General features: G+C 36.5%; 1 protein-coding gene across 1 annotated transcript in view; it reads right to left on the bottom strand.

The window, feature by feature from the left end:
* Positions 1 to 11,549, bottom strand: part of jazf1b (JAZF zinc finger 1b) — a 46,646-nt gene extending 35,097 nt beyond the window's left edge. Inside the window, exon 1 of the mRNA XM_056475606.1 lies at positions 11,322 to 11,549. Coding sequence (XP_056331581.1) covers positions 11,322 to 11,436 — 115 coding nt within the window. The 5' untranslated portion in view covers positions 11,437 to 11,549. The remainder of the gene's footprint in view (positions 1 to 11,321) is intronic.
* Positions 11,550 to 14,033: the final 2,484 nt, after the last annotated feature.

Here is a 14,033-nt window from a genome sequence, read left to right as displayed (position 1 = left end):
AAAACTTTGTCACGAAAATTATGATGAAAAAACTAAATATACACCAGGTACTAAAGGGACAGTTCACCCAAAATTGAAAATTCACCACTTACCCTCCAGTGGTTCTAAACCTTTGGAAGTTTCTTTATTCTGTTGAACACTAAAGAGGACATTTTAAAGATACTTTGGATCAATAAAGATTTTAAAAATACTACGGAAGTCAATGGTTTCCAGCATTCTTCAAAATATCTTCTTTTGTGTTCAACAGAAAAAAGATAGTCAAAGAGATTTGGAACAAGTGAAGGATGAGTAAATTTTTTTTTTTTTTGCGGTGAACTAATAAATACTGGTGTAAATGTGGACTTCAGAGGTGGTTGAAAATGCATCCAGTCAGCCTGAATTTGTACTTTAGGCACTCATGTGGTTGAATGCTCTCAAACAACTACAAAAGAGCACCTCCCACTCCATTCTAAAACATTAGGACAGTGTAGCTCAACCACTTTCCTGGAGGACCACCAACACTGCATGTTTTGGATGCCACACCCATTACCGGTCTGTCAGTCTCTGCTAATGAGCTGATGATCTGCATCAGGTGGGTTTGGTTAAGGAGACATGGAAAATGTGCAGAGATGGTGATACCCCAGGAACATGGTTGAGAAACACTGCATTAGGAGACATGTTCCTGTGTTGTGGCCAGATGATATATGAAGAGTTTAGATGCAAAACCCTTTGAATGTTATTTGATATTTTCTTATAAAATTATCATTTTTATCTGACTCTTTTATGTAAACTCAGTAATTTTACTTTTATAGCGAGAAATACGTTCTTTTCATTGCCTTTAAAGTGAAATACTTGAACATACACATAAGGCTGAGAAAAATGTCAGATGGCATTTAGAGGTTTTTGCATCTGAACTCTTCATATAAACTTTGCAGTCAATAATCAAGGCAAAAACCTTTGACAAGCCAACGTTGTCTTATCAGTCCTGGAGCCATCTGCAGCTGTCAAAGCAGAGACAAAGCTTCTGCTCTCTGTATCATTTTCTATTGTCTCTTTACATGTTCCAACACTCATAAAAACAATTGAGAGGCTTTAATAACAGAACAATAAATGCATATACATGCTAGGTAAAAATTTGTAAGTAATACCTAAAATAAATGCTTACTAATGCAAATGTTAATTTTGTCTCAAATTTACAGCTAAATATATTTTTTTTCAGAGAGCAACTCTCGTGCAGTACATGTTTTGTGCATTTCTTGAATTAATAACAGGCTTGTAAATTATATATTAGGTGCTGTCTATCATTTTAATTTTAGATATAGAGAAGATTTTTTTCAACACATTTTTAAACATAATAGTTTTAATAACTCATTTCTAATAACTGATTTATTTTATCTATTTTAACTAGTCGGGTTAGGGTAATTAGGCAAGTTATTGTATAACGATGGTTTGTTCTGTAGACTATCAAAAATATATATAGCTTAAAGGGGCTAATAATTTTAAACCTAAAATGATTTTTAAAAAATTAAAACTTTTTTATTCTAGCCGAAATAAAACAAATAAGACTTTCTCCAGAAGAAAAAAATATTATCAGACATACTGTGAAAATTTCCTTGCTCTGTTAAATACCATTTGGGAAATATATAAAAAAAAAAAAATCAAAGGGAGCTAATACTTCAACTGTATATTAAAAATATTAGAAAAGCTCAGAAAAAACAACAGTTAAATCAAGTGTTCAAAAATGGACAATGTAAAGTAAACTGCACTGTAAAAAATATCTGTAAATAAACAGTTTCCATATTTTGTGATTCACAAGTGTTTTCCATTTATTTAGTTTTGCATTATGGATGTTAATCTCTGCTCTGTCTACTTTTGATATTGAAAATTCAACTCTACAGTTTAACCAAGTGACTCATTGAAATTTTTGTCATTTGAAATAACATAACCTATAAGTAATAATAAATAGAGAAATAAGTCCGTAAAATAACAGAAAATATACTGCCAATTTATTATAAGAATTTTGCACTGTGATATACAACACCGACCCAGACAATACATCACTTTAAACTATTAAAACTGACAATAAAAGTCACTTTTTAAAAAACTTTTCAAGGTTAAAAGTTGTTGGAAGACAGATTCAGGTCCCATAATACAATTCAAAAGCAAAAATAAACAGGAATAAAATAAAACATAAAACAAGAATCACAAAATACGGGAAACTGCTAGTTTAGAGATAATTTTACAGTGTTGGCCTTTATGTCAAACACTAAAAATGATGCTTTATGAAATAAAATAAAAAGGCAACACTCTAAATACTATAAATATACTAAAGAATCTACAAATCGAAGTAGCACATTTGCAATTCACTGTCTTAAAGAAATCCATAAACATCTAAACAAATGTAATGCATCCAGACCAATAGGTGGCAGTATTTCAATAGGTGTCAACCATTAGTGTAGGAAATCTGCTTATTTCAGAAAATCCTCAACTCCAGTGTTTACCCTTAAACATTAGTTTTGGAGTTTACACCAGGAAAAAAGCTTTTTTTTATTTTGTCAAAGATATCATGTAATTGGTTATGAAAGGTATTTATAATAAGTAAATGATTATTATGTTATTATATGTATTTTATGCACAGAACACTTTTTCTCTCTCTGCAAAACTCCATTTCATCACACAATGCTTGCATTAGTTCACAGATTCTACTTATTCTAAAAATGACAATTTAAATATAAACCTAATATTGACCATTCTGAGTATATAACATTTCAAAAATGATCTTCCTTATACTAATATTCAAAATGTTAAAATGAACTGAAGACCGGGTTATCTCTTGTACTTAAGAAACTGATATACTTTAAATTAAATCGGGGGAGCAGGGTGGCTGAGGAGGGTGATCGGTAAAATGAGGTGCCATTCAGAATTCAGAGGTTCGGGATCTGGCGTGTTCCGGCACAAATTAAGCCCTAATAAAATCTGATTCAGAAGTTCCAGAAAGAGTTTTTTTTGACTGGCTAACCCCTTCAAAGTACCCTTGGTTTGTGACATAGAACAGGTGGTTTTGGGATGTTTTGAATTTCTTTTTACACCTAAACAAGCACTTTAGTGTGTATATATTGGGGCTTATAACATTCACAGTGGTGCTAGGGGGTAGCACTAGCCACTAGCTGGTGGCCCCTAGCTCAGTTACAGTGCATCCAGAAAGTTTACATAGCGCTTCACTTTTTCACATTTTTTTATGTTACTGCCTTGTTCCAAAATGGATTAAATTCATTTATTTCCTCAAAACTCTACACACAATACTCCATAATGACAATTTTTTTTAAATTGTTGCAAATTTATTACAAATCAAAAACCTGAAAAATCACATGTTCAGTACGTAAGTATTCACAGCCTTTGCCGTGAAGCTCTAACTTGAGCTCAGGTACATTCTGTTTCCACGGATCATTCTTGAGATGTTTCAGCAGCTTAATTGGAGTTCACCTGTGGTAAATTCAGTTGATTGGACATGATTTGAAAAGGCATACACCTGTCTATATAAGGTCCCAGGGTTGGCAGTGCATGTGAAAGCACAAACCAAGCACGAAGACAAAGGCTGTAGACTTCTGAGAGAGGACTATCTTGAGGCACAAGGCTGGGGAAGGTTACAAAAACATTTCTGCTGCTCTAAAATTTCCAATAAGCACAGCGGCCTCCATCATCCGGCCATCTAAGCTGAGAGTTTGGGGGAGAAGGGCGTTAGTCTGGGAGATGATCAATAACCCAATGGTCAGTCTGTCTGAGCTCCAGTGTCTTTTGTGGAGAGAGGAGAACCTTACAGAATCACGTCTGTATGGTAGAGTGGCCAGGCGGAAGCCACTCCCTGCCTGGAATTTGCCAAAAGGCATCTGAAGGACTCTCAGACCATAAGAAACAAAATTATCCGGTCTAATAAGACTAACATTTAACTCTTTGGAGTGAATGCCAGGGGTTACATTTGTAGAAAACCAGGCACTGCTCATCACCAGACTAATACCATCCCTACAGTGAAGCATGGTGGTGGCAGCATCATACTTTGGGGATGTTTTTTAGCAGCAGGAACTGAAAGGCTAGTCAGGATAGAGGGAAAGATGAATGCGGTAATGTACAGCGACATCCTGAATGAAAACCTGCTTTAGAGTGCTCTTGACCTCAGACTGGGGCGACAGTTCATCTTCCAGCAGGACAATGACCCAAAGCACACCGCCAAATTATCAATGCAGTGGCTTCACAACAACTCGGGGAATGTTCTTGAGTGGCCCAGCCAGAGACCAGACCTAAATCTTATTGAACATCTCTGGAGAGATCTGAAAATGGTGGTACACAGTTGCTTACCATCTAACCTGATAGAGCTTGAGAGGTACTGCAGAGGAGGAATGGGCAAAAATTGCCAAAGACAGGTGTGCCAAGCTTGTGGCATCATATTCAATAGACTTGAGGCTGTAATTGCCGCCAAAGGTGCTTCAACAAAGTTTTGAGCAAAGGCTGTGAATGCTTATGTACATGTGATTTTCAGGTTTTTTATTTTTAACAATTTGCAACAATTTCAAAAAATATTTTTTCACATTGTCATTAAGGAGTATTGTGTGTAGAATTTTGAGGAAATAAATGAATTTAATCCATTATGGAATAAGGCTGTAACATAAAAAATGTGGAAAAAGTGAAGCGCTATGAATACTTTCCGGATGCACTGTATGTGGGCCTAAAGTGTTAGTTCACCCCAAAATTACTCACTTTACTCACTCCTAGGTCTTTACAATCCCGTGAGAACGTATTTTAAATGAAATCCGAGAGCACTCTGACCCTGCATACATAGACAGCAACGGTCCCAAGACAAGTCCAGAAAAGGAACCAAAAAATTTTTCAAAACTACACAAGTGGTTTAAAATTTTTACACCAAATACAAACACCCTATAAAAAAACTTTGTTCGTCAATGTCTTCCACATCAGGACAGGATACACGATTACTATGGGCAGTATGACAGATGGAAACAAAAAGTTAATTATACAAAAGCGCCAAAAGCACATGCATGTCTAAAAAAATTGTTAAACTGCTGCACTGCTGACTCTAATGACAACATTAGCCAAGTCATTTTTTTAAATTTTTTTGGTGTGCAATTAATTTGTGTTTTGTAGATGAATGAAGGTTTCAGGGGACTAGACATGATGAGTGTCACGATGAGAGTAATTAATAACAGAACTTTTGTTTTGGGGTGAACTAACTAACAACTAATCAATTAAAAATAATTCATACTGCAAATGTGAATAAGAACCAAGCACTTTCACAAAATGTTCCCTCACAACTTATCTTCGTTACAATCTTTATGACCTACTTATATAAAGCATCTCAATTGAAAACAAGCCTTTATATGGAACACATGCAACATCTTAAACGGCAGGAAGTACTAGATTAGATGAGAACAAAGCATGTATACTACATTCATGTATTTATTTAGCAGCCACATAGGAGATGCACAAATATTAAACATCTATATACTATCATAACTCTATTCTAATTTATCTAAATAGCTTAAAATGAACGAATAAATTTAAAAAATCCATTAAAACAAAATCACTGATAACAATAAATTAAATGATTCTGCAATTAATCTAGAACCAAAGTATTGCTTTAATCCACAAACTATCACATTAAACTTTCTGCTGAAGAGTAGGCCCACACATACACTCACACAACCACACACACATATATATATATATATATATATATACAACAGTTCTGTATAGTTCTCGAATCTGATTGGCTGATAGCCATGCGATATTCTGCAATATCAAAACTCTTTAACAGCCTCTTTACTTTTGTGTATTACTCCGCCAACAGGAGTGGCAAGCAGAGGACTACAGTTTGACAAATATTGCAGCTGTTGGACAACATAATGTACTTTTGAGGCTATTTTAGGCAAGAATGTAGTTTTGTAGCAGAGCAAAGATGGTTGACGTTGTCCATCCACAAGATGGTGACAGACACCACATAAGTCCTTAGAGGAGAAAAATTCAGCGTAAAACTACAAACTACAGCTGATCAAATCATTATAAATCTGGTGAGTGACATTCTAAGTCGACCTCTCTCTTTTGTATGTTGCAGTGCTGTATTTATGTCATAATAATCATAGTGTATTGAGTGTAAGATAGACTCACAAAGGAATGTGTGTATTTTGTGTTTACTCTTTGTATAACCCTGAGTTACCTTTTGGTTTGCCATCTATTTGTTTCTGTTTTCATTACTGCAGACTAGTTCAGTAAAAAGAAAGAAGAAATGCCTGCATGTGTTTAGCATTTTTCTTTATTGCGAACACAACAGTAATCTGGTAGTGATTGCCTTGCTCTGGCTTTTTTCGGGGTTAATTAATGTGATATCCTGATTGCAACAGAGAAATACTGGGAAATGTCTCTAGCCTGATAGCATTTCATGTCGTTCAGCATTATAATCTTAAAATGTGAGCAAAATCTCAATTGTGATCAAAATTGTGCCACTTTAGACATTACGCTAGAGAATATCTTGTTTGTCACGGGGAGGCATGCATGAAATGTTCCTAAATGAAAGTGAAAGTGTTGAACTGCAGTTAAAGTTGACAAATTATTAATTTGGCAAATTATTCGATTACTGATGTGCATGTAAACATAGTCGCTGTTTATCCCGTGTTTGTTTTGCCTCTGTGAAAATCTGCGCGTGCTAGAACTGAAACTCTTATTTTCATGCAAACCCTTCCGTCGTTCGCCACTCGACACACGCCACCTAAACAAAGCTGGACTCACCCACTTTCCTTACCTTTTTAAACTAAAGGTGCGAAAACACCCTGCTGAGACAGGGGGGATTTCATGGCCCTTCAAAGTACTTTCTTGATTGTAAAATTAGTTTTTGTTTTAGTTATAAAAAAAAGAAAATACAACGTTCTTCCTAAATCGCTCAATCTGTTTTTGCCATTTAAAAGGTGTTTTAAGTCAGGAGTTCCCAAATTTACAGCCCACGACCGCCAAAATAACAATGCCAGTGACTCGCGACCCACAATATTCTCTGAGGTGGTTATAGATAAACCTTGCACACAAAGGCACACACATACCAATAGGCCCAAGTCTATTGTTCGCCACTCAGAGACCATCCTCCGTGTTTAGTTGTGGCCTGTATTTATTTTTAATGTACGTGAGGGCTGTAAAGGTATCAAAAAGTTTAACTTGGTGCCATAAATTTAATCTTCTGCATTTGACACTATTGCTGTATCTTTGATATGACGTAATAACCCCAGGGGTCACACAAAATAAATAAATAAATCAAAAGGTTGATGGCTTTTTACTTGCATGTTGTTTTTTAATGTTTATTATTAACATGTTAACAATGTTACTCTTAACTACTGCTTTGTTCTTTCTTATGTTATGGAAAAAATATGGTAATTCTAATAGTGTAATAAAATGAATTTGATTTTTGGAAATAGCCAAGAGACCTAACTTCTGAGTAACTTCTCAGCTTTTTTCTATTATCTTTATTTCAGATTAACTAATTTGAGAATTATTTATCAATCCCAAATAAAGCTATTTACAGTAAGTCAATAGATTTTCAAAACTCCTGCATGTTTTTTGTATTGCAGTGTATACTGCAGAAAAACTATAATTGCAATGGCAGTTTTGTGCAGCCGTGTTGTGTTTGGAGTGTGTAATATGGACAGCAGAAAGCACCTCAGGCTAAAACGCTTGACTGAACTGATGTTTTCCACCAGTTCCACAGACTGACCTCCCTCTTACAGACCAGCTGAACTAACAGGGACCATCAGTCAGCAGGGAAGGAGAGGTAGAGGGGCGCTTTGTCTCCAGAAATCAGGTTTCTCCTTTCAAATCCACTCTGTTCAGCCCAGAGTCTATTAGACAGGTAGTCCACCGGTGTTAAATTACAGATGACTAAGATAATCATCAGCACCACAGAGACTCTAATGAAAGATACTGTATCATTCTGAGGTTACAAAGATTATCATAATTAAAGAGCTATGAAGTCTGCATTCTGACTATGACAGACAGGTATGTAATATCATTTTTCAGTTGTACTCGAAGCAAACCAACATTCCATCTCTTGTTATTCTTACATTTCTCGACTTCACTCTAAGGCTTTGCAGTCACTCCATGTTTACTTTCGCTCTACTTCTGTGTATCTAGCAGCCCACAACACCAGAAAGCACTGCTTGCTTTGTGCAACACATTTCACTTATAACGATTTAACAAGCACATGCAGTTATTTTTGAATGAAGACTTCTTTTAAGGGGTTCTTGATTATGATTACACTTTTTAAATTTCTTTAGTCAGTTTTTTAGTTTGCAATCTTGCTTAAAGTATATGTGAAATCAACTCTAACTATACTGATTTTGCTGGCTCACATTGCTAAAACAAAAAGTTTGACCTTTTAATCTAAATGTTAAATCTGAAAATGCAAGTCCTGTTTGTTTTCAGTTAAAATTCTCCTGTCTGAGGTACTGGGCGTGGTTAACATATTTAACCACGCCCCTCTAACTGTCAGTTAACTGACAGCACTATGACAACAAACTGAAATGGTGAAGAGGAGGAGTCTGTTGTGTTTGTAATAACTCACCTGTAACCATCCAATCAGCTTGCACTAAAAAAAAAAAAAAAAAAAAAAAACAAGCCACGCCCACTGTTTTCTAATTTAATATTTTGTTTCTCTAGGAACTATGTCACAATACAAAAAAGGTCGCAGCTTCCGGTTTACAAAGTGTGTGCAATAGTAAAGGTAGATCAACATCTGTAAGGTGTAATCGATAATGATACAGTAAACCTCAAGCTTTGTAAACAAAACAAATAATGATAATCAAATCTGAGCTTTCAAGTAAAGGAACCAGCCATCATTACTCAAATACATACTGAACATTAAAAATTGTGAAGTTGGATGACTATATTATTACCCCCATGCTAAAAACTCTTTCAGATTGGGTGCTAGTAGCTGGGATGCACAAGAAAAGGAACCAAAAAGCCTCTCTGGCGACATCCTTACATCCTTTATTTACAATTTCCTCCCTGCTGCTAGCCACTGCACTCATTTTTGCGTGTGTTGTTATTCTGACTTGAAGTGGCAAGCACAATGGGCTTTGCGCTCGCGCTCCTCTGGCGTCTCTCGTAACTAAGCGACCATCAAGTGTTTTCTCAGAGGATGACAAGTTTATGGAGAAAAGTAAAAAGCACTATACACGCATCATGCAATTTGCATGCCTCCACTGGAAATGACAAACTTATACCCTTAGCTTATTGGCATTGCTTCCGAGGTGCATGCTTAGCAAAAAAAAACTGTAGCACTTCAAACCGATATTGACAATGGTGTTCGGTCAATAAATATCAATACCGATTTTCTCGCTCAGCCCTAAATCAAGCCTTTAAAAACAGCTGATTGTGATTCAGCAAGGCAATTCAGTCCGTAAAGGGCCTTGACCTGATGCATCTGTTTTGCAGGATAGGAGTTCTGCAGGTTGGCTCTCAAAGGGATTCCTGACCCCAGTGCAACCCCCTGCTCCATAAAGACAACAAATCACACCCTGAGAGGCCCTTGCAAAGCAACCGTATAACCTAGATCTGTACTTGCAAAAAATAAAATCCACTCCAAAGTCAGATAAAGTGTCTTCATTTTATTACCTGTGCTTCAACACAGACTTAACACAGACTAAAGTAAGCCAAAACTCAGCAGTAATGCAGCTTCTTTGGATATGCCATTATTATTGCTTTATGATATATCACAGGACATTATGAAGTGCAAAATAGAGTCTGTTGCAGTCTTTTTCTCCAGGGAAATTTATTTTTAGCAATAACAAATAAATCCTTTTAAACCAAGTTGAACTTGGTTCTTTCAAGTTATTTAAAAGAACCTTCTATTTTCATTCATCAGGAATGGATTATATCTAGTAAAGTCTGTACATGGTCACAAACAATATATATATATATATATATATATATATATATATATATATACAAATATTTTTATATTTACAATTATATATACAATTATGTAAACAATTTATTATTGTACATATTAATATTATTGATATTAATTTTAGAATATTATTAGCATACTATTGAGATTTTAAAATATTTTGTGACACTAAAGACTGGAGTAATGGCTGTTAAAAAGGTTGTTAATGCATAATAAAATTGTTGACTTGGCCTTGGTGACTATGAATCTTCTTTTACAACAACAATTATTAATCAAAACAACAAATTTGTCTGACCACGAATGTTTGAATGGTAGTGTAGTGCAACATTATATATCACATTATATATTTTGAAGAAAGCTAAGAACCTGACTTCCATAGTAGGAAAAACAAATACTATGAAAGTCAATGGTTACAGATTTCCGGCTTTCTTCAAAATATATTCTTTTGAGTTTTACAGGAAAAAAGTAACTCAAACAGGTTTGGAAAAAGTCATCAGTGAGTAAATGATGACAGGATTTTTAGTTTTGGGTAAACTATGCCTTTATGTTTATTGCAATTACAACTTCATAGTTGTGATTTCTTCTTCCTTTTCTCTATTGTGATTATTACACAGTAGGCTACCTGTGACTTTTTGTCTTATCGTTTTTATAACTATAATTATTATAACTATGTCACAGAGTAAATACCATTAATTTCTTACACTAACAAAATCGTGTGATGAAATCTGAAGCACTGAAATCCAAGTCATTTATGTAATATGCCATTAATAGTACAACTATTACTCAACACAGACTTTCAAAATCATAATGTTGATAAGCAACTGCTAATTGTTTAGTGGTCGTTTGGTCTTTTAGTGCAGCATTAGTAACGTTATGTCTGTTTATGAGTGCACATAATGACGCATATGATCATTACCATCCGCTCAATCCCGTTACCTTTATCCACAATAAGGAAGCTCTTGTGCTGCATCAGCTAACACGTATTTGGTCACTTCTGTGGGATTGTAATCTGCTTTGTCAGTGCATATTCAGTGGTTATGAGCTGCTCTGAGCGGGAGAGATGGACACAACCGCAGCAGCTCCGTGTCTGCGGGCCTTGCGCGTAAAATAACATTCAAACCGCAACACTACCGCTTACGTTTATACGTTCACGTCATGTACCACTTTGAAGGGGGTAAACAAACCCCGAGTTAGCCCCTATCCTGTTCTATCGACCCCCGAAGAGCCTCACGAAATCACGTAAATACTGGTGAAGTCCCATCGCTTCACCACACCTAGCAACAGCGCCGCTCCGACGCAGGAAGTGAGTGTGATTGTGGTGCGCGCGAGCCGGCCATTGCTGCGCGCGCTTCAGCGGCACAGATTGTGCTTCCGCGAGCGCACTTACCGATGTGATTATCCTCGATGTGCACGATGAGCTCGGCCAGCGACTCGAAGTGCAGTCCGCAGCCCCCGAACTGGCAAATGTTGGAGAAGAAGGAGGCGGCGGCGATGCCTGTCATGGTCTTTGCTACATTGAAGAGCAGCAGCACGGCGCGAGCGGAAAGGAGATCGCGCACGCACTCACGCACGCAAGCACGCACCGTCACCAGGCAGACAGGCAGTAGCAGCGGCGGCGGCAGCAGCTGGAGAGCCCAGGAGAGAGAGAGAGAGGAGGAGGAGGAGGGCCCGCGTGTACACACGTCATACCTGTTGATAAAAACATTGCACACTGTACACTGCTGCTCCGTTACCAATAATCAGTGTCTTTATGAGTGATGCTTCGCTAGTTGAATCCTCAAAAAAGAGGATACTTCTTTAATATACTCTACCATTCAAAGTTCAGAAACAGTCAGGTTTGTTGATGTTTTAAAAGAGCCCAGTTCTGCTCACCAAAGCTGTATTTGCTTGATCAGAAGCGCAGTAAAACTGTTATATATATATATATATATATATATATATATATATATATATATATATATATATATATATATATACGTGTGTGCATATGAGAGTGTATGGGTGTTTCCCAGTACTTGGTTGCAGCTGAAAGGGCATCCACTGTGTAAAACATATGCTAGATAAGTTGGCGGTTCATTCAGCTGTGGCAACTCCTGATGAATAAAGGGACTGGTGAAGGAAAATTAACGAATGAATGTATTAGGGGTTACTGTATTTTGTCAAAGATTATTTTGACATTGAGGCGACGCAGTGGCGTAGTAGGTAGTGCTGTCGCTGGATCGAGCCTCGGCTGGGTCAGTTGGTGTTTCTGTGTAGAGTTTGCATGTTCTCCCTGCTTTCACGTGGGTTTCCTCCGGGTGCTCCGGTTTCCCCCACAGTCCAAAGACATGCAGTATAGGTGAATTGGGTAGGCTAAATTGTCCGTAGTGTATGAGTGTGAATGAGAGTGTACGGATGTTTCCCAGAAATGGGTTGCAGCTGGAAGGGCATCCGCTGCGTAAAACATATGCTGGATAAGTTGGCGGTTCATTCCACTCTGGCGATCCCAGATTAATAAAGGGACTAAGCCATAAAGAAAATTAATGAATGAATGATTTAGACATTGAATAACAGTTTAAGCAAGACCTTCCTTCCTGACCAAGTAAAGGGACCAACCAACCCTTCTTTAACTGTTGTTACATTTTATGCTATATCAAATAAATTAGAAAAATCATTTAGCACATCGTAAACTTTTTTAAGCACAAATGTACAAGGTACAGTCACAGCTGAAGGGTTTTGTTAGACATGGTGCTTCATTCATGACTATATTCAGAATACAGCACACTGTCTAAACAAATTATGAATATTAAGGACAAAAAAGTATTTTTTGTATTTTTTATGTTTATTTGTATGCTTTTTATTAAAGTCATTAAGTTCCAAAAATCTTACTTTACACTGACTGTAAACAGGAGTAGAATATCCCAAGGTGTAACAGGCCTCATCTATGGAAGCCTGCTTTTGTCTAAGAATAAAAATTAAAAGGTTTTTGTGACTTTTAATCTCAAAATTTAGATTGAAATAAAATTGTAATTTTTCATCACTTAATTCAGATGTTTTTTTTATAAATCATTTAGTACAATGCACTTATGTACAAACATGTTTTATTTTGTACTAATATTTAAAAAAAATATTAATTTAATTACTTTTATAATTACAGTGTTGACCCATTCCTTACCTTAACCCAACCTTAAACCTAACCTTACCCATACCTCACAAGAGCACCAGATGTATTGTGCAGTACTATATGTACACAGTAAGTGCATTGGTCTCATTTTCTGATGTAAGCACACAGTAATTAAAACCACTTAATATAAAGTGGGACCCAGTATTTTTTAAATCATTGTAAATTACAAACATTCATTCATTCATTTTCTTTTTGGCTTAGTTCCTTTATTAATCTGCGGTCATCACAGTGGAATGAACCGCCAACTTATCCAGCCTATGTTTTATGCAGCGGATGCCCTTCCAGCTGCAACCCATCACTGAAAAACATCCATACACATTCATTTACACACATACACTACGGACAATTTAGTCTACCCAATTCACCCCTAGCGCATGTCTTTGGACTTGTGGGGGAAACCGGAGCACCCGGAGGAAACCCACGCCAACATGGGGAGAACATGCAAACTCTACACAGAAAGGCCAACTGACCAAGCCGAGGCTCAAACCAGCGACCTTTCAGCTATGAGGCGATTGTGCTACCCACTGCACCACCGTGCAGCCTTAAATTACAAACAGTAGCAGTAAAAAGTAAAACAAGTGAACAGTAACAGTAAAAAATACCAAACCTAAAACCTTTACTGTCTCATAATTTTATAGCTGCATTGTAGTTTTGTCTTGTTCAAGATGTCAGATGTTTGTGTGTTTCTAAATTAGATTAGGTATCAATAGGCAGCATTTAAATTCTATTCAGTTTAAAAAGAACTTGAGAAAATCAACAACACTAAACAAAACCTAGCTTCAAGGAAGAGTGGAAACAATTCAGAAAATTAACAGGCAGACCTATGGCGAACCAAGAGTCTGCATGTTTAACACCAGACACTGACAAAAAGAGAAATGGTTTGCTTGAATACAAGTGCTGATGAGGGTGCGACGATGATTAAATTTCGGGTGATTG

Source organism: Danio aesculapii, chromosome 16 (genome assembly GCF_903798145.1).
Source record: "Danio aesculapii chromosome 16, fDanAes4.1, whole genome shotgun sequence".
Lineage (NCBI taxonomy): Eukaryota > Metazoa > Chordata > Actinopteri > Cypriniformes > Danionidae > Danio > Danio aesculapii.
This window is presented reverse-complemented; position numbering and strand designations above follow the sequence as displayed.